The sequence below is a fragment of the Xenopus tropicalis genome, chromosome 6 (assembly GCF_000004195.4).
Source record: "Xenopus tropicalis strain Nigerian chromosome 6, UCB_Xtro_10.0, whole genome shotgun sequence".
Lineage (NCBI taxonomy): Eukaryota > Metazoa > Chordata > Amphibia > Anura > Pipidae > Xenopus > Xenopus tropicalis.
The window spans coordinates 21,619,943-21,642,287 of NC_030682.2; the positions used below are offsets into that span (position 1 = coordinate 21,619,943).

At 41.4% G+C, this 22,345-nt stretch overlaps 1 protein-coding gene across 6 annotated transcripts; it reads right to left on the minus strand.

Annotated features, from left to right (window-relative positions):
* Positions 1-2,545: 2,545 nt before the first annotated feature.
* crem (cAMP responsive element modulator) lies at positions 2,546-22,205 on the minus strand. 6 transcript variants are annotated; one of them, XM_004915475.4, is made up of 3 exons: positions 22,113-22,205; positions 9,857-10,013; positions 2,546-5,219 (listed from the first exon to the last, which is right to left on the minus strand). In XM_004915475.4, exons 2-3 carry the CDS (start codon positions 9,997-9,999, stop codon positions 5,075-5,077), a joined length of 288 nt encoding a protein of 95 aa, XP_004915532.1. In that variant the 5' UTR covers positions 10,000-10,013; positions 22,113-22,205; the 3' UTR covers positions 2,546-5,074. The 6 variants fall into 6 exon arrangements, with proteins under 6 accessions (XP_004915532.1, XP_004915529.1, XP_031760371.1 ...); XM_004915472.4 differs by lacking the exon at positions 22,113-22,205 and adding an exon at positions 15,406-15,937 and having other exon boundaries at positions 9,857-10,010; XM_031904511.1 differs by lacking the exon at positions 22,113-22,205 and adding an exon at positions 15,395-15,934.
* Between the last annotated feature and the right edge of the window lie 140 nt (positions 22,206-22,345).

The following is a 22,345-nucleotide window of genomic DNA, read 5'->3' on the forward strand; positions in this document are numbered from 1 at the left end:
AGCCAATCAAAAGCTGATCTGGCAGAGGGGACGGGAGGGAATGAAACACATGTGCAGTATGAAGCAAGGAGGGAAAGGAAGGGAGAATACCTTTTTAGAGATGGCTGCCTGTTCTAGAAAATGTGAAGTACGGTAAGTGTGACCGAGTAAATATTTGATTAGGTGAGCCAAAAGTGTGGCATTTTTACTAAACAATAGGAGGACTATTGGGCAGTATGCTTCTTAAATTTTGACTTGCATTCTCCTTTAAACCACAAATAAGAGTTTTTAAACCTTAAGGAATTATAGGTAGAGATAAGCAAATTTACTCCTTCATGTCCCTGTGGCCCACAATGGATTGGGAACCCCTGGTATAGTAGCACAGATACAACCTAACAACAGCTCATTTCAATCGCTCATCCGGGTTGGAACCAAACAAAAAAAACATGCAAGTCAGAGAAGTCTCCACCCATAATTCCTTGAGCGTGGGTTAAAGTCTTTAGATTTCGATTTTACAGCAATACCATGTGGAACGAGGCATGAGAATCCCTCTGCTTTCACTGCATTTCTCGACCTTTGTAACAAAGAGATAAGTGCTGGATCTATTTATGGGCCTGTTGTCCAGGCTCAAGTACGACACAGGAGATTCTTACCGACGTCATTACGTTAGAGATTCTGCATTCCTGGTTCCAGTTTAACCACATTGCTTGTTAGGTGCATTCCCGTACAGGCATGTTTCATAGTAAGCAAGACCCTGATAAACTAAAATACCAAAAGGTTAGATGAAAAATATAGCTTGACCTCATCAAAAAAATAAGGGTCTCCCTAACCCCCTGCTCACAGAAATGTGGACAAATAGATCTGGGCTCAGTGTAAAAAATGTGCATTGAACAGTATGAAAATATGTTATATATTTATTTTCTTTTACCAGGGCTGACTTTAAAGGGGAACTCCACTTAAACCTAAGCTTTTTGAAAAGTAAACATAATTTCAAGCAACTTTACAATATAAATCAATAAAAAACATGTAGCCTTTTCATAATTTTAATATAATAATATGGTTTGGAAAAGTTCCCCTGCTGATCTGGCGGACTACTTTGAGACTCATATTAAATGTAACAGTAGTTGAATGTCCTTAGCCTGCCTTCAGCCTGCATCCTCCCAATCCCACAATTCCCTGCACACGTGATATCAATAAGGAAAGGAACATCACAGTGCAATGCATTGTGGGTTATGGAGTTCCTGCATGCTGTCTGTAAGTGGAAAAGTGGTTACTGTTACATCAGTGTTTTAGTCCCTCCTCCCCTGCCAGGATTTCAAATGATGCAGAAAAAGAAGAACTGTTTTGCAGGTGGATTTAAACATATAATAATGGTATTTATTCAAACTTTTTGAAGGAATAGATTAGAGTAATAGGTATAATAGGGGTTGTTGAGTTGTGTGAAGTGAATATTTTTCAAAATTTTAATACAGAGACACTCTGTAATTATTCTATTATTATCATGTTACTACCAGGGAGTATTTTAATTAAAAAAAATGTTTAGATTGCAGTATGTCAGCTCCCACTTGTACAACAAATACAAATATATCAGTAATGCTTCTCTGTACAGAGTAACCTAACATTTTATTGCACATTTATAGAACTTGATTTGAGTTACCCCCCAAAAATTGGCTTTATTTACCTTTGTGATGATGGTTTACTTGTAGATTGTAAGCTCTTTTGGGCAGGGCTCTCTTCACCTCTTGTATCGGTTATTGATTGCTTTATATGTTACTCTGTATGTCCAATGTATGTAACCCACTTATTGTACAGCGCTGCGGGATATGTTGGCACTTTATAAATAAATGTTAATAATAATTGGGGTCTTTTATCAAGACTTGGAAAATTTGCACCTGGGCAGTAACCCATAGCAACCAATCAAATTTTTGCTTTCATTGTTTTAGCATATGCTAATTAGAATTCAGAAAGGGTTAAATAGGCAGCAAATATTCTTTTTGCAATTTTTAACCCCTTCTGATCCTAATCAGCATATGCTAACTAGGATTCGCATTCGGTTCGGGATTCGGCCGAATCCTGCTGGGTGGGTTTGGTGCATCCCTAATTTTTTGTTATTTCACTTTTTGTTCAGCAGCTCTCCAGTTTGGAGTTTCAGCAGCTATCTGGATGCTAGGGTCCAAATTACCTTAGCAACAAGGGAGTGGTTGGAACAAGAGACTGGAATATGAATAGGGGAGGACCTGAATAGAGAGGTAAGGAATAAAAAGCAACAGTAACAATAAAAATATAACCTCACAAAGCAACAGTTTTTGGCACCTGGGGTCAGCAACCCCCATTTAAAAGCTGCAAAGAATTAGAAGAAGGCAGCAAATAATTCAAAAACTACAAAAAAGTATAAAGACCAATTGAAAAGATGTTATAGAATTAGCCATTTTATAACATACTGAAAGTTAACTTAAACGTGAACCAACCCTTCAATGTAATAAGCTGCATAACTTGCTGCCCCTGTATAAATAAATGACAATGATTATTCTGGCGGTCCCACAAAACATAATATAGACACCAGAACTTATAAACAGATTTTTCATTATTTTTATTAATAAATATCTTACAAAACATTAAACCATAGTCTAAAGTCTAAACACAAACTTGAGACTAGAAGATTGATTTACAAACATAGTTGCTAAACTGAATAAGAGCAGTTGCCAAATAGAAAAAAAAATTTAGTTTTAAACCGTTTACAAGTTAGAAATGAAAGCAAAGACCTGCAGGGCAAGTTAGCACCTATGTCAATAAATGGGCCCTTATGGGCATCATTTAATGACAGAGGTACTCCTAGCAGCCAATCAGAATTGGTTCTGATCATGCTTCAAGAAAATGTAGGCAAGGGTGATGATTGGTGGTTATGATTTAGTGCAATGACATACGGGGGGGATCTGTTACCCACATTCAGACTTTGCTACTGTGGGTGACAAATATCCCCCAAAATGCCTTGCACTTACTAACATTTTAATCACCATAGGTAAGTTCCTGCTTTTACGTTTTCTTTACTTTACCTTATGGGGTGTATCATCTATAACCCTAATTTGCAGATGATGCATTCCATATACCAAAAAATAGATTAGATTTAAACAGGAGATTTTAGTAAATATATCTGGCATCTAACATTTGCTTAGATTTTAATTAGCGAATTGTGTGCGTTGGATAACGGCAAATGCAATTCACATAAAAATACACGTCTCAACATTTGCAGTAAAGAAACAAAAATAGATTACATCTGTGAAGAAGTGCATATAAGGGAAACCACACACATTCTTAGTACATACATACCTTAGTGAACATGGCTCTATTAAAAAACAATGTGCAACCACTGCATTTATAATAGCAAGAGAACACTCCAAATAGATTATATATATATATATATCATTTCTTTGTAAAAATCTCTCACGGTTACTATAGATAATAAAGTGTGAATCATAAACATACAATCATCTATATAAGTTACTTCCTGAGATCTGCTAGGGGCACAGTGCTGTGTGCAAAATATTTACAATATTATATATATATATATACACACACACAAACAGTATTTTATATACACAGATGGAACAGGCTTCATTGATGCATCTGGAGCATTCAGCGCAACAGCCTTTTTAATGCTAAAGAGGGTGTGGCTTTGGGTGCCAGGTGCTTAAATAAACCTGCTCCATCTGTATGTATTGGTATTTACATATACGCACGCACTTAACTTTACTGAAGCCACTGACGTAACACACCCTTAATTCACTGAAATAAATGCTGTTTCCATACCCTCCAACTTTCTCCTTTTTTAGTAGGCCAAACACACTTGAAACAGAAGGAGCCTACACAATATGGGTGGGGAAAAGGAACAGATTGGGCATATGCCCAAAAGGCTTTTAAAATTTGGGAATGTTTCGGGCCGTATGTATTTCTGTGTGTGGTGTTTTACACAAACATATTATATATCATATACAGGTATTGGATCCTTTATCTGGAAACCAGCTATCCAGAGAGCTCTGAATTACAGAAAGGCCATCTTCTATAGGCTCAATTTAAATCAAATAATTAATTTTTTTTCCTGTAATATAATACAGTACCTTGTACTTGATCCCAACCAGGCCAGGATTGGCAATCTGGCCAATGCCAGGGGCTACTGTAAGACAGTAACTATTTATTGGGCTGGTGGGGGGGCTGTTTGGGCCCCCACTATCCCCCTTGTACTTGAATGCTAGGGCGTGTTTTGAATTGCAGTCCAGGCCTGATCCCAACTAAGATATAACTGATCCTTCTTGGAGGCAAAACAATCTTATTAAATCTATTTAGTAGACTTAAAGTATGGAAATCCAAATTATGGAAAGATGCCTTATCTGGAGACCCCAGGTCCTGAGCATTCTGGATAACAGGTCTCATACCTGAATATATAATCTTAGGAGATCAGCAAACTCCGCAAGTGATTCAGTGTATCAAGGCACTGCAGCGTCACATATAGGTCCAATGAACCTTTAAAATAGGGGTTGACACTTGGGGCAGATTTAGCAAAATTAATTTGAAAATGAATGGCTTTTTAATATTCAAGTTTTCGATTTTCCCGAGGTTTCTTAAATAAGCGTACATAAGAGATTTTCTAATTTTGGGCTTTTTTTTTTTAATTAAAAAAAAAATGCCTGTTGATAAATCTGCCCTTTAGAATGCCTTAATTAACCCATTAACCCCATACAGTAGAGTGCCTTAAATGAAATAAAAGCTAGTGTGAAACAGCTACAGAATTATCCATCTACTCAACATGTGGCTTTTTATTATTTCCACCAATAGTGGCAATATATTGCAGAACACATTTTGGAATGTTACAGGAGAAGTTGGTGCTTCCCAGAGCCGTGGCATGGGATCACACATCAAAGCTAATGAACCTGTAGGCCACTCAGTGACTGATTGTGATTCACACGCAGGATCAACACTCCGGATTTAATTTGAAGCCCAAAGCAGAAGTTCTGTTTCCAATGGTCACATTCCCTTCATAGTCTGCCAAGCAAATTGCTTCATCTCATGCCTAGGAGTCCATAGCCATCAGAGGGAAGGGTCAATCTGTTTTATGACAATAGAGATCTTTGAGGGCCTTGAGTTCCTCGATCAGAGTCTTGTTTTGGTTTTCCAGTACGGCAACGCGGTTTTCAAGACATTTCACGTATTCCTTTTTCTTTTTCCGGCACTCCCGGGCAGCTTCCCTGGAAACAATGCAAAGCACTGTAAGTACAGAATTAGCCATAGAATAAGGACTAGAACACAAAAACATCCTTTTGCCACTATAATCTTGTAGATTGTAAGCTCTTTTGGGCAGGGCTCTTTTCACCTCTTGTATCAGTTATTGATTGCTTTATATGTTACTCTGTATGTCCAATGTATGTAACCCACTTATTGTACAGCGCTGCGGGATATGTTGGCTCTTTATAAATAAATATTAATAATATAAGCAGGGATTTTCTCATTGTCAGGCTCCTCTCGAGGAAAATTGATCAACATACAGGCTTCAACACTAGCAGCTGCTTCCTTGCTCTTGAGTGGGAAAAGTACTGCTCTATGGACACTGACATTCCTGTAATATTCCTGTAACAGGCAGCTGGGGCCAGATTAACAATAAAGGGAGACAAATCTTAACTTCCAATATTCTTCACCAAGACCCATCATGGAGATCTTAAAGGGGTAGTTCACCTTGAGGTTATTAGAATGGGCTTTTCTAAGCAAGTTTTTAATTGGTAGTCATTTTTTATGGTTTTTAAATGTTATTCCTCTTTCTTACTCTTTCCAACTCCCACTGTGAGGCTACAAAGTTATTGTTATTCTTACTTTTTATTACTTATCTTTATATTTATGCCCTCCTGGGGGAAAAATCCCGGTGGGCCCCGGCGGCCCAGACCCAACCCTTGCCGGCATTCCCCCTGCCCAACCACTTCTCCCCTGACACGTTAAATTTACGCATTAGGGGAGGACGTCGGGTGGGGGGCCCTGCGAGGGGGGGTAGGGGGGCCCTGCGGGGGGCGGGGGGGTTAGGGGACGCGGCCAGCGTAGGGCACCTGTGGGCCCTTCACCCCCCAGTCCAACCCTGGCCAGGGGCCCACCAGAAAAACTTAGCACATAGGCCTACTCCCCAAAATTATTTCTACTCCTCTCCCCATTCAACCTCTTTATTCCTCCAGTGTCTTTTTCTTATCACTCCATCTTTTTAGCCTTGTTATTTTAATACAGAAATAGGGAATGACCAGGGAATAGGCCAAGAGTTTAGGAGCAGGAGGGCCCACTGACACCTGGGCCCACCGGGAGTTTTCCTGGTATCCCTGTGGGTCAGTCCGACTTTGTCCCTGTCTCTCTTTTAAACCACTGGTTGCTAGGTTAAATTGCACCCTAGCAAACAGATACGGAAATTCCATACTAGAGAGCTGCTGAACAAAAAAGCTAAATAATTGCCTAATAATATCAAGATGTAATATGCTTCCCTGCAAATTCTCTGAATCGCTATCCCTGCAGTGCAGATTCCAGTATGTATTTTTTCTATACATGTTTCAATATATAACTATTATATACATAGTAACTGGTGTTGCTTTTATAACAGCAGACCAGAACCCATATAAAGAATCTTACATATTAACATTCATTGCCCTCCACTCAACTGACACACCCACGGTATCAGACATAGATGAACGTAGTAGTAAATTTGCTAGCCGTCAGTAGGTGCAAAGGTTTGACGTAAGAATCTCATAGCTTGGCAGACAAAGAAGCTGCCCCTCCCTTTACGTTTGCAGGGTGAGTGTGCTAATTGTCAGAATGACAGCAATTCAAAGGGAAGTAAATGTGAGAAATGAAACGGAGGGAAAGGTTCACAACAAAACCTAAAATAGCTCAGTTATTACTGTGCTTTATTTATATAGCACTGACATAATCCGCAGTATTTTATAGTGGAAAGGAGCTGGAAAAAGCACTATTAAAGGACATGTCAACCCCAAAAATAAGTTTTTGCCTAATAAAACATAATTCTGAGCAACTTTCCAATATGAATTTATTAAAAATTTTCAGTGCTGTAAAGGTTATCAGTAAATGTAACTGCTATTGAAAGTAGTATTTGCTGAACTCCTGGTTGTTACTTTTTAAACAATGTTGCAAATGTCAGTCTCCTCCAGCGAGTCAGGTCAGTCAGGTCAGTCTGCTGCCTTGTGTTAAGGTCCCCATACACGGGCCAATAGTAGCTGCCGATATCAATCCCTTGGACCAATTCAGCAGCTAATCGGCCTGTGTATGGGCACTTCCGATAGGCCTGCCCGACCGATATCTGGCCTGAAATCAGCCAGATCTCGATCGGGCAGGTTAGAAAATCTAGTCGGATCGGGGACCGCATCGGCTCGTCGATGCGGTCCCCGGACCGATTTTGCCTATGCCCATCATTATAATTCGATCGTTCGGCCCCAGGGCCAAACGATCAAATTACCCTATATTCTCCCAGAGAATAGAAAAGGACAGGCAAACACTACTTCTAATAGCAATTACCCGTATATACTCGAGTAAGCCGATCCCAATAAAAAGCCGAGGTAACTTATTTTACCTAAGAAAACTGGAAAAACTTATTGACTTGAGTATAAGCCTAGGGTGGGAAATGCAGCACCTACTGCTAAGTTTCAATAATCAAAATATAAATACCAATTAAATTACATTAATTGAGGCATCAGTGGGGTATAAGTTTTTAAATATTTATTTCAAAGAAAAACTATCTATGTAAGTGGAGAAGAGGGTCAACAAAAACAATATGGTATCAACAATAAGACACCGTAAGAGTACTATCCCCTTAGCTCAATCAGAAACCCAGCTAAAACACAAAGAATATAGAATATAAAGTGCAGTGTCTAGTGCAGAATGGGAAATGTGAGGATGGTAGATGAAGATGAATTTTCATCTGGAGGGACCGATGGCACCCGACTCAACTATAAGCCGAGGGTGACTTTTTCAGCACATTTTTGGCGCTGAAAAACTAGGCTTATACTCGAGTTTATACAGTATATACACAAATACGTCATAAACCATTGCAAATTTGTAATGTACATTGTAAAGTTGCTTAGAAATTTTGTTTTAATTTATTAGGCAAAAACTTAAATTCTGGTAATGACACACAAGGTGATCACCCCTGATAAATCTTTGCTTTCCCGTTCACAATAATTTAAATCACTGGTGGGAAAGTATGTGCGTCACTTAGTTTTTCCAAATTCACCCCAAGGTTTTCTGGTGGGAAAGCATTTTGGGGAAATTAAGTCTCCCATGCAGCGCTGGATTTGTGTTCCGGGCCCAGAGGCCACCCCTGTTAGTCACCCCCCCTCCCGGCAGTGAGCACACATGCGCAGGCATTTAAACTCCCATACGGAGCAGTGGGAAGAGGTCTATTTTGTTGCGGCGGCATGCCGTCCCTACATTTCTGCCGCCCTAGGCCCGGGCCTGCTCCCACGGTAGTGAAGACTTTTTGCGGGCAACTAATCTCCTCATATGCCAGTACCCTAATAAGCAGTGGAGCGGAAAGGGAGCTTGACTTGCAATATAAACCACATGATCATTTACACAATGGGGTATAAGTATATAGTATACTACCTGCCTCAGAGTTCACCCAATTTCTAAAAGGATGACAATATGTAAAAATAATTAAAAACACACAGTAGTGACCTTAAACTGTTAGATCCACTGGGACATGGACTGAGGTGAATTATATATAATCTCTGTACAGCACTGCAGAATGTGGGCACTATATAAAAAATATTATTATTATATACTGCATTATCCCCCCTCATTAAAAAAAAACAATACTAAGGCAAATCATGAGAGAAACCCAACTACCATTGGCAGGATTAATCTTTAAGGAAAACTATACCCCCCAACAATGCATAAACAGCTCAACCCTGCTTCATATAAATAAACCATTATCATAAATATATACTATTTAGTCAGGTATGGGACCCGTTATCCAGAATGCTCGGAACCTGGGGTTTTTCGGATAAGGGGTCTTTCCATAATTTGGTTCTGCATACCTTAAGTCTGCTAAATAAATTATTTAAACAGTAATTAAACACAATAAGATTATTTTGGCTCCACTAAGGATTAATTATATTAATTATATTTTAGTTGGGAGTACAAGGTACTGTTTAATTATTGGAGAAAAAAAGGAAATCATTTTAAAAAAATGTGAATTATTTGATTAAAATGGAGTCTATGGGAGATGACCCTTACGTAATTTGGAACTTTCTGGATAATAGGTTTCCAGCTAAGGGGTCCAATACCTGTAGTATGTACTGTTGAGCAATCAAAAATACCAAATTTACATTTTAACAAATTAGGTTTGTGGGATCATAGGATTCACAGTGCACACAAACCAAGGGCACACATATATGTTAGGTCACATAGTTATAGTTAGAGCAGCATTATTTCTAGTAAAATGATCTCTGATGTATTCATTTTGGGGTATACTTTTCCTTTAATTAGAGATTGCAGATATAGCAGCAGGTTGTACAGTCACACAGAACTGTTTGTACAGTCCCCATGGGACACAATGCCCTAAATGCAAGCCAAAACAAATACCTGGCTCTGCTTAAAGGTAATGGCACACAGGGCATTTATTACTCATGTGAACAGATAAAACACTTATTTCTTTTTTTAATACATTTCTGCTTTTAAAAATCAAAAATATTTCAAGTACATTCATCAGCAAAGTGATTGGTTCATTTAGGGTGAAATTCTGCTGGAAATGCCAAGAAGAGTTAGTTCTTTGTTCAGTGATAAACACGCTGGTGTAAATACCCCCCCCCCCCACACACACACACATACATATTAAACTTACCGGTTTTTCAGTAGCCGTAACTCCCTTTTTCGGGTAACTTCTTCAGCCATGATCTGAGGGTTATGCAGGTTGTTTGTACTTGGAGACACAACAACTCCTTGGGGCAAAGAAGAAGCCGGGGTGCGGATCTGATACACAGGCATGTCTCCCGTGGCTGCTGAAATAATGATTGCCATTATCAACCAGTATGTTCTGGTATAATTATTATCCTTACTTATACCCCTGTAGCCTTACTAATATACCTGTGGCCTCTAGCAGTTGTAGTCTGAAGTTTATTCATTTCAGAATAGCAAACAGCAATTTGATTTGAACTGTCACATACAAGTTAGAAAAACAAAAGCAAATATCTGATTGGTTGCTATGGGCAATATCACTGGTGATGTCGGCTTACACACTATAATAAATATGCCCCTTAGTGTTCAGCAGACAGGCATTACTGGGGGCTTAAAACATCACTGGCCATAGGTCTAAAAATCTGCTCCACTATTATAAATCAAAAGGATTATAAATGATTTGATAGAGAGAAAGAAAGCTGATGTATATATTCACTAAAGCCACTAGCCAATAAGGAATTCAAAAGGTTTTAGATGGGCCAATCAAAAAACAGAGGTGTAATATCCAACCGGAATGATTGGAAGCTGGAATGCCATATTCTAGAGATTTCTGGATAACTGGGTTCCAGGTCCAATAATGTTCTATGGTTTCATTAACCAGGTGGTTTGAAAGGAGTAAGCATTTTTTCTCTATAACAACTTTGGTCTATTTTAATGTTATTGAATAACTGCCTTGTTCTTCAATAATAACACTGTTATCTGGTTAGGGGTCAAGCTGTGACAATGACATCACCAATATGACATCAGCTTGATACAGGATCAGACAGCTTTGTAAGGGAACTATGGGATCAGCACAATGACATCAGAAATGACAAGAGCAATGACATCAGCTCTATATATAAACACAAAGCAAGACCTGTGTAATTACTGCACAATCCCAATTACAAGGTCACTAGAGGTTGAAATCTTGTACAGCCCTGCACTTCATAAACTATCCAACAGTGCAAAGTACCCTGGGTTAGTACTTGTTCTAGGAAACATCATGTACAAGAGACAAAGAGACTCTGCTTTGGAAGAAACTACATTTTTTGCCAAGCAGCACTGTCCAGCACATTGTGATCTATAAGGCCTATGGCACACAAGGTAGTTGAACTCCCTGTTTATAATAACTTCCAATTCAACTAAAAGGCTTGGTCTGGGGTAGCCACTGGTTATGGCTGGCTTACTTGCTTCAGAGGCTATTACAAACACCTTCTGCACCCACAATCCTTTCTTAGAGGCTACTATCCCACTTCTACTATAGGCTCTATCTCTTCCTACTATACCTGCTATCCCACAGCCCCAGTCCCTTCCCAGAGGCTATTATCCCCCCACTGCTACTATAGGCACCATCTCTCCCTACTATACCTGCTATCCCACAGCCCCAGTCCCTTCCCAGAGGCTATTATCCCCCCACTGCTACTATAGGCACCATCTCTCCCTACTATACCTGCTATCCCACAGCCCCAGTCCCTTCCCAGAGGCTATTATCCCCCCCCACTGCTACTATAGGCACCATCTCTCCCTACTATACCTGCTATCCCACAGCCCCAGTCCCTTCCCAGAGGCTATTATCCCCCCCCACTGCTACTATAGGCACCATCTCTCCCTACTATACCTGCTATCCCACAGCCACAGTCCCTTCCCAGAGGCTATTATCCCCCCACTGCTACTATAGGCACCATCTCTCCCTACTATACCTGCTATCCCACAGCCCCAGTCCCTTCCCAGAGGCTATTATCCCCCCACTGTCTGCTACTATAGGCACCATCTCTCCCTACTATACCTGCTATCCCACAGCCCCAGTCCCTTCCCAGAGGCTATTATCCCCCCACTGTCTGCTACTATAGGCACCATCTCTCCCTACTATACCTGCTATCCCACAGCCACAGTCCCTTCCCAGAGGCTATTATCCCCCACTGCTACTATAGGCACCATCTCTCCCTACTATACCTGCTATCCCACAACCCCAGTCCCTTCCCAGAGGCTATTATCCCCCCACTGCTACTATAGGCACCATCTCTCCCTACTAAACCTTCTATCCCACAACCACAGTCCCTTCCCCACTATAGCAGGGGTCCCCAACCTTTTAAAACCGCAAGCCACATTTAAATAGAAAAAGTGTTGGGGAGCAACACAAGCATAAATAAGGTTCCTGGGGGTAGCAAAAAGAGCTAAAATGAATAGCCCCTATGGGGGCTGGCAGCCTACAGAAGGCTCTGTTTGGCATTATACTTGTTTTTTATTAAAACAAAACTCCTTGCCAGAAATTCAAAAATGTGCACCTGCTTTGAGGCCCCTGGGAGCAACATCCAAGGGTTGGTGGGCAACGTGTTGCTCATTAGTCACTGGTTGGGGATCACTGCACTATAGTTTTTAACCTGTCAGTATAAGGCACAGAAGGTAATTTTAAGCGATTTTCAGCCATCTGAAAATTGCCTTGAGTGCCATTATACTGAGATTGGAAGAGATAAGGAAGCAAACAGATGTACTAAACCACTAAATAAACTGCATGTATGAAATGTGACAGAAAATATAAAGAACACGTGAGGCTTGTGTAAACAATGATGGCATTATAATAAATGGGAACAGTGTCTCTTTCATCCGGCTTCACTTGTCAGCAAGATTGGCTCGATAGAGAACCTATATTTTGGGTTTCACTTTTTCACTGACCTGATAGTTACTTTAACTGCAGTAAACTATTTTAGGCATGTTTATGACAGTGCACACGTCAGCGTGACATATAAAGGTGGCCTTTGACAAACATGAATAAACTGGATTAACAGCCCTGCTCGTGTTAAAGAAGAATTCAGTTTTTTCACACTTTCAAGGAATTTTGAAACCACAATATAATACAAGATGTGCAATAACTGGAGCTTGCCCCCAGAAATGTTATTTTAAAAACAAGAGAAGGGGAGGTAATGCCAAAAATAAAATGTTCTATTTCACTGATTTCAATTATGTCATTTTAATTAATATTGTAAACAGTGTTTATAGGTCACGTTCTACGCTATGCACTGCCGGCTCTGACACACTGACAAACGGGCCTATGAAGAAGCATGCATGGCACTGTTTGAACAAGATTCTTAACAGAAGGAGAGCTGGCTTCTGCTATTTTATTTCAGTAATCTCAACCAGCAGCAAGTACAGAGAATCACAGGGGACTAACAACGCTTTCAGTAACAATTTTACAGGGGGCATTTGGCACAATTACATATACATGTCTGGGCTTAAGCAACAATTCTGGGAGGCCCTGCAGATCAGCTATTGTAAATAGGAAGAATGAGAGAAAGTTCAGAAACTCAGAGGTTCAGTAACTAAGCACAGCAGTTTCTATAGCAGATGTGGTAATAATAGCCTCTGGGAAGTGACTGTGGGATAGCAGGTATAGTAGGGAGAGATGGTGCCTATAGTAGCAGTGGGATAATAGCCTCTGGGAAGGGACTGGGGCTGTGGGATAGCAGGTATAGTAGGGAGAGGTGGTGCCTATAGTAGCAGTGGGATAATAGCCTCTGGGAAGGGACTGTGGCTGTGGGATAGCAGGTATAGTAGGGAGAGATGGTGCCTATAGTAGCAGTGGGGGGATAATAGCCTCTGGGAAGGGACTGTGGCTGTGGGATAGCAGGTATAGTAGGGAGAGATGGTGCCTATAGTAGCAGTGGGATAATAGCCTCTGGGAAGGGACTGGGGCTGTGGGATAGCAGGTATAGTAGGGAGAGATGGTGCCTATAGTAGCAGTGGGGGATAATAGCCTCTGGGAAGTGACTGTGGCATAGCAGGTATAGTAGGATGAGATGGTGCCTATAGTAGCAGTGGGGGGATAATAGCCTCTGGGAAGGGACTGGGGCTGTGGGATAGCAGGTATAGTAGGGAGAGATGGTGCCTATAGTAGCAGTGGCAGGATAATAGCCTCTGGGAAGGGACTGTGGTTGTGGGATAGCAGGTATAGTAGGAAGAGATGGTGCCTATAGTAGAAGTGGCGGGATAATAGCCTCTGGGAAGGGACTGGGGCTGTGGGATAGCAGGTATAGTAGGGAGAGATGGTGCCTATAGTAGCAGTGGGGGGATAATAGCCTCTGGGAAGGGACTGGGGCTGTGGGATAGCAGGTATAGTAGGGAGAGATGGTGTCTATAGTAGCAGTGGGGATAATAGCCTCTGGGAAGGGACTGGGGCTGTGGGATAGCAGGTATAGTAGGGAGAGATGGTGCCTATAGTAGCAGTGGGGGGGATAATAGCCTCTGGGAAGGGACTGGGGCTGAGGGATAGTAGGGAGAGATGGTGCCTATAGTAGCAGTGGGGGGATAATAGCCTCTGGGAAGGGACTGTGGCTGTGGGATTGCAGGTATAGTAGGGAGAGATGGTGCCTATAGTAGCAGTGGGGGGATAATAGCCTCTGGGAAGGGACTGTGGCTGTGGGATTGCAGGTATAGTAGGGAGAGATGGTGCCTATAGTAGCAGTGGGATAATAGCCTCTGGGAAGGGACTGGGGCTGAGGGATAGCAGGTATAGTAGGGAGAGATGGTGCCTATAGTAGCAGTGGGATAATAGCCTCTGGGAAGGGACTGGGGCTGTGGGATAGCAGGTATAGTAGGGAGAGATGGTGCCTATAGTAGCAGTGGGGGGATAATAGCCTCTGGGAAGGGACTGGGGCTGTGGGATAGCAGGTATAGTAGGGAGAGATGCAGCAGTACTTCAATTACTGTACTTCAGCTAGTAGCACTCAAGTTGTAGTTAAAGTATTATAGGTTGCACAGTAGTACTTTTATATGAAAGGCAAAGCCTAAAATACATCTGTAAGTTGGGGTTTACCTACAATTCCAACACCCAGACAGCAGAATGCTTCATATCTCCAGCTAGAACTATACAATTCACAGGACCCCTTAACATTAGCAACCTGCATCCTTCAAACTGTGGCTGTACTACATTGTGCAGCAAGCCAAGATCACAAACCTGCAGCTGAACAGCAACTGCCACCATCCCATCAGGCAGAACCCCAGCTGTGCTTACCTACTGCAGGGGGACTCTATACGCTGCACCCTTGCTGCCTTCCCAGTGCCCTATGAGCAGAGTTAAAAGGATCTGGATCTGTCAGTGAGAGTGGCAATAAACACCTCCCCCAGGCTCTGTCAGTGTCAGAGTAATGACCAAAATGTGACTCCTGCTGGCAGACAGCAAAGCAATGACGCTTTGTTGTGATTACATATTTCTGGCTGGCTGCCCTCCAACATTTTCTGTAGGGTGCTCATTATTTTTCAGAGGAGAAGGAAGCCTAGTTCAGGACCCCATTGGGTCAAACAGGTTGAGTTTGCCTAAAGCCCAGGCTGACAGTTGCTGAAAAAGAGATGGGAAGTTACAGAACAAACCCACCCTATAACTGCCATGATGCAACATTCTGACATCATAGCTGCACTATGGGGGGATCCAAGACACAGAAAAGAAACTCACACTTTACTCACCCCACATCTTCCCTAAGAAAGTAGCAGCACCTCAAGCAGCGCACATGGGAAGTGTCTCCGGCCAGAGAAACGCACAGACAAGTCGCTGCTGCTGCTGCTGTGTAGCCTGAGAGGGGAATGTGCAGCCCCGGAGCAGGACGATGAATCACACTGAGTCACACAGTCAGGCTGCGCTGACGTCAATGTGCATCTTGTTTGGAGTGTAACGTTTCCATTCCCCGCTGTAACCCGATTCCAGGAAATCACATGACGTCAGTCCCTTTAACTCAATTAGCGGCCAAAGAATGAACCATTTGAGGAGAGGGGAGGGGCGCTGAGCGGCACAGGCACTCCCTACACTCACATTAAAGGGAAGGCGTCATGCAAACTGCAAATAGCAGGAATGATGAGCTTAGTCCGACTATGCCAAGCAATAGTTTCACTGACAGACTACATCTCCCATGAGCCACCGCTGCTACAGAGTCTCACATTCACTGAGCTCCTAACTTTATCGACAAGAGCGCTGCTCCTAATCATTACTGGGTGTTTAGCTGCCTTGAAAGCGCTTACCATAGCCGCCTCCAGTAACTGCCATAGCACTTCAGGAGGGCTGTGACTCCCTATAGAGTGCTGACGTCATCGTGACGTCACCCTCCCTGCTTACTTGCTTACTAACAGGAACGCAGCGTCACACAGGCAGTGCTTCTAGTAACACCCATCAGAATACAGGCAGGGGGTTATGTCATTCTTTATAGGGGGATCGCTGAGCTCAGTCTCCTTTGGGACACAAGCTTGTAATTAAAATTTCACCCCGCAAACAATATATGGGGGGGGCAGAGCCTGTAGCCACTAATGGGCCCAGGGAAAGTCTACTTGATTAGTTTCAGAATATTTATAAAAATTGCATTATCCACAAAGCTAAAATGTTTTTGCTTTGGGGCCATTAACTTCTCTTTACACCACTGCATACTGTACATTTAACTGTTTGCAGTGTCGGACTGGGACCCCAGGGGCCCACCAGAAAACCTTACACCATGGGCCCAGTCTCCAAACTATTTTTCATCCACTTCTTACATAGTTTTCCTAGTTTTTTTTCATCTTTACATACTATAATCAATTCTTATACATATTTATTTACTTTATTCCCATAGAAAAACAATGTAATCACCATGAATTAAGCCAAAAGGCTAAAAGTAGGAGGGCCCACTGACACCTGGGCCCACCGGGAATTTTCCTGGTATCCCTGTGGGCCAGTCCGACACTGACTGTTTCAGTGCTGGCTCAGTTTTGGTATATCCATTTTTGATTTGGGAAGCAAGTTTCCAACCTTGGGGCATATTGATTAAATGATAAAAAGAGAGTTTGCACATGGTTCACAACACTGGCATTACTGGTAAGGGCCATTGCTCCCTCAAACACCATCTTTGGGGGGCCTGGCACACACACTTCTCTTGCAGCCAGGAGCAAAAGTTATATCATCAAAAGGGGCTGGGAAGAGAGGCAACCGTACAGCAAACCCCCACAGTCACAGTAACTGGAATGGCTCATTGGTGGGAAATGTAACAGCTCTCTAATTAATTCACTTGTATCAAATTTTAACCCTTTAAGTGTCAGCAGAATTTTCATTTCATTTGCACCAAGTGCCAGATGTTTTGGGGTTTTTATTTGCTCTCCTGGGGGAAACTTTAAATTTACCTAGGAAAATTATACATTGGTTTTTTTCAGAAGATCCTGAGCTTTCTAAATCTGCCTAACTAATTTACAAAATTCAACTCATTTGGAAAGCCTTGTGTCCCTCAAATGCACCAATACCAGATATGTATATTTTTAGGGAGATTTTAAAAATCAGTAGTTCCCAGCAGTACAAAATTCTCAAAGCACTACAGCAGAAAATGGCATACTTTAGATTCAAAAGCCAAAAAATCCTGGAACAGACTTACCCCAGGAAACCATATATTTTTAAAATGTACACATAATGCTGAATCCAAAATGGGTAACTATGTCTCTTTACTCCTTATTACTGAACACCAAAGCTTTTCTGAACTTAGTGATTTCTATAAAATAAATTTATTAAGATTCGGAAAAATCACCTCAAAACTTTCGCTTTGCAACTTTGTTTCTCCCATATATCAATGTGCATAGGATTACCAAAGTATCTGCCATGTAGAGACCCCAAAATGAAGTTAATGCATACAAATTGTCCTGGAGGTCACTTCAGCTGCTAAAAAATCAACACATTTATTGAATTTTATATGGGGTAAAACACAAAAAATACTGCAAGTTTAAACAATACAGATATATATTTTTGGCAAGTACACATTCAGGCAAATCCAAAATGCCTAACCATGTCTTTCTATTTCAAACTACTGAGTCGCAAGTTTTGACAAAGAACTTGAAAATCGTTTCAAAGCTTTCACTTTCCAGCATCTTATCTCCCACATATCATTAGGTACCAAGCAGAGGTGTAACTACAGAGGAAGCAGACCCTGCAGCTGCTGGGGGGCAGGAGTGTAGGGGGACCTATAAGGCCCTAATTATAGAGCAATTTCAATATATCTCAATTGAATAGGTCAGCATTAGGGGCCCCACATTGAATTTGCAGCGGGGCCCAGTAATAACTAGCTACGCCACTGGTACCAAGAAAGAACACCCTAAATATGAATGCCAGGGGTCCACAAACCAATTTGATGCTCATTATGTATAGAATTACATAATATCTGGCATGTAGAGACCCCAAAATATATACTGGGCATACATATTTTATGGCATTGTTTCTACTACTAAAAAATATATACTGCCTGATTTATGTGTGCTAAAAGCGCTTAATAAATAGTTTGGAAAGTACATACCAAACTGCAAAGCTATGCTAAATGTAGCGTTTTTAATAATATTTCTGAAAATCGTCTCAAAACCTGCATGTGGTGCCTTTATATGCCCCACATTTGTAAAGTACTAGCAAAAAAAACTGTGTTGTACAGAGCCAAATAAAAATAAGCATATGAATTTTCATGATTTTTTTGGACCATGGCCATTTTTTGCTACCACGCCCCCTAAATACCACTCCCATTTGACTAAATTTGGCAGGTTATTTAAAGTTTGAAAACATTATTTTTTTTATGTGTTATTAAAGTTTTGTTAAAAAAGCTAAAATTGCCCTTTAGGCTAATGCCACACGAGGCGTAGGGCGGATATTTTCGGCAAGCGTAAAAGCGCTTGCTGAAAATTCTGCCCTACGCCTCCTATATGTGCCTGCACCTGAATGAATGAGATACGCTCGGGTGCAGGCACATGTAGCCGATATAAGCATGAAATGCGAGATAATGCAAAGTCTCATGCGTTTTCATGCGTATATCGGCTACATGTGCCTGCACCCGAGCGTATCTTTAAGCAAGCGCTTTTCCGCTTGCAGAAAGTATCCGCCCTGCGCCTCGTCTGGCATCAGCCTTAAGCAGCAAGTCTCAGATCCCCCAAGAGACCTGTTTAGCTTATTAGTTACAATTGTATCTCAGTGCAGGTGTGGCTTTTTACCTTTCTGGGCTCTCTGCCAAAAGCCCACTTATTTAATTAAGTCTGAGAAACAATGTTTTTGAGTGCAGGTGAAGCTCGTTTAGATTTCTGAGCTCTCAGCCAAAAGCTACTTTTTAATTAAATGTGAGAAACAATGTATCTAAATGCAGGTGAAACTTGTTTAACTTTCTGGGCTCTCGGCCAAAAGCTACTTTTTAATTAAATTTGTATCTTTTTTTAGGGTTTAGTGCAGGAGATCAAAGGGGAATGAGGGACTTTTCAGTAAGAATCAGGGACTGCGGGCTGAGCTGTCAAAAGAGGGACTGTCCCGCAATAATCGGGACAGTTGGGAGCTATGGGTTAATGGGTAAATAGGTCATTGGAAAATCATCTCAATACTGAAAATCATCTCAATGCTTTAACTTTGCAGCATCTAATCTTCAATATATTATTAGGAACCAACATAAAACATGAATGCCAGGGGTCTTCTGAACAGTTTGATGCCCAATATTCATACATTTACCAAACTGTTGTGTGCAGAGGCACCAAAATAAAAACATGCCAATGAATTTGCTCAGCTGACTCTTTGCTACAATATACACATACAGAGAGACCCTACAAAACCATACTGTATATTTTTGAAAAGTACGCATCCTGTGGATTCTAGAATGGGTCATTATTTCTTTACACTACAAACTACCAAACAACAAAACTAAGCTAACCGTGGCAGTTTTTATGAAATGTCTGAAAACTGTCTCAGTGCTTAAATTTCGTAATGTAGCAGCATAAAACATCCTAAATATGAATGCCAGGGGACTACTGAATCACAGATTGAATAGTTTGCCTGGCCAAATAACATTTACGTGCTGCTTCTAATGCACAACTGAAAATGCAATAAAATCACTAGAAATGCAAAACAAAATCACCAAAAAACTGAATACAATCAGCAAAATAACATATTAAATATATTGCACAGTGCAAAATACAGCGCTGAGGACAACAGGAACTGCTGTACCAGGAGAAGAGGGCAAGCTGAAGTCCAATGCCCAGGGAAGCACCAGACCTAAATACAGTCCTGCATGGCAGGATAAACATAGTAGCAATTTCAAGTAAGATTCCACCCTCCTACCTTAAAGCCTTAATGTAGCGCCAAAGATAAATGTAGCGTCAAATTCATATATAATACCCCAGAGCACACAACAAAATAAACACAGTGTCAGTTTCATAAATCACACAACATGTAGCAGGATAATTACAGTGCCAATATCCAGGGTCGGACTGGGTCGCCGGGACACCGGGAAAAATCCCGGTGAGCCCCGGCTCTAGTGGGCCCCGGCGGCCCAGACCCGACCCTTGCAGCGCTCTCCCTCCCGACTACTCCTCCCCCGACGCATCAAATTTACGCGCTCGGAGGAGGAGGTCGGGAGGGGGGCCCTGCGAGGGGGGTTGGGGGCCCCCTGCGGGGGGGGTTAGGGGACGCGCCTGGCTGGGGGCACCTGCGGGGCCCCTGGGACAGTAGTCCCGGTGGGCCCTTCACCCCCCAGTCCAACTCTGCCAATATCTTATACAGTGTAATGCCCCCAGAACCCACAGTAACATAAATACCATGACAATATTTATACAGTATAATACCCCCAGAACCCACAGTAACAAATACCATCACAATATTTTATACAGTATAATGGCCACAGAAAAAATATAAATACAGGGCCAATATCTTATAGAGTATAATGCTCCCAGAACATACAGCAATATAAATACAGTGCCATGACAGGGCAGCTTATTCTCTCTTAAAAGTCTTAAAAACCACCCATCTATATATCCAAAGGTAAAAATATAGCAAACTCAATGTTCATCCTGTGATAAATATGCCCTTAAAAAAACACTATGCAACATCACATTTTATAAGTCTATTTCTCAGTTTTCAATTGTTTTTAACAAGATTTTGACATAAACATTAAGATACAAAGCTCAATACATACATACATACATACATATGTATGTTAATGAAGGTAACTAGAGAGAAATATTTCAACCAGAATAAATAGGGGGGGCTGTTTGGGCCTTTGTGTACTTAAAAAATGCCTTTTCTGAATCCCAGTCCAGACCTGCTGCCAGCCTGACAGCATTTTAAATTCTAGGCTGGTGAAAAGCGGAAAAGCAACACAGACCTCCATATGTAATAAACAGCACTATGCTACTACTACCCCAGGTGCACTACCCCACAGCAACCAATAAGATGTTTGCTTTTATACAAGTTGCCACTAAATTCTTCCTGCTAATTAGTTGGTACAGGTGATCAGACCAGTAGCAAACTTTGCACCTTTTATTACATTTGCCCAAACGTATTGGGCAAGAGACAAACATTTCCTAATGTTTTCTCTCACAGACAAAGTTTCTCCATGCTTCAAGGCTCAAATTCTCACTATCTTCGTAAGGCAGCATTTAGACTTCAATGAAACCCAGGGCTTAAGGGAGTAAAGAAAATGAATGGTGCGGAAAGTGGCACAAAAGGAACACTATATCTACAAAAGCTTCTCTTGAGTTTGGTTAACGCAACATTCTTCTCCTTTGAAGAGTAGCAATAAATGTTTTGGCTGAATAGTATTCGCTTGTTTAACACACATTTTTGTTTTCTACCTTTGCCATCTAGTGGTAGTTTTAGCATAATGCACTTCACTTATGTACATCGTTCAAAGCACATGTAGCTACTATTTAAATACCTGGCCCTTTAGGGTGAAGACACACAGAGCTACTAGTAGCAGCTACTTTTTCATGGCTACTAAACTCCAGAAAATACCCTGCCATAGACAATAATGAGAATTGCCTCTGCTAAAACACACGTAGAGACAATTATCAGTAAATGATCAGCATTGTCTATTTTAGTAGCCACAAGTAGCTGCTGCTAGTAGCTGTGTGTGTCTTCACCCTTAGACCTCAGAGCCCACTCTATAGGTGCAGCAGCAGCTTCCTAAGCAATCCAACCTCAGGTAATTCTGGAAGAAGTGTGCAGAGCTCCTGTTTGTTTATCTCTCAATACATTCATTAAGTTCTACAAACTAGATGTAGAATTTTACTATCCATTTTATACTCTCCGGTGGTTCCCAAGAAATAAATATCTTCAGTATCCCTGTTATCTATTTCTTACTGCTTTACAAGGTCCCATTAGTGCCCACTGCCACGTACAGAACAAGGAAATGAGAAAATCCTATCATATTTACCATGATTTTTTTTCCTGCCCTTGGGGGAGAGCTGAGACCCGTACAAAAAAAAAAAAGTAGACTGGTATGGGGCGGGGATTCTATTTTATGAGCTTGTTTGTCATTTCCTGTCCTTCACATGACAAGGGGGTTAACCCTTTAGTTCCCACTGCCATGTTTCAGTCCAGGAAAAAAAAATCACACTAGTATGATAGGATTTTCTAATTTCTTAGAATACACAAGTGCCTGTGTGT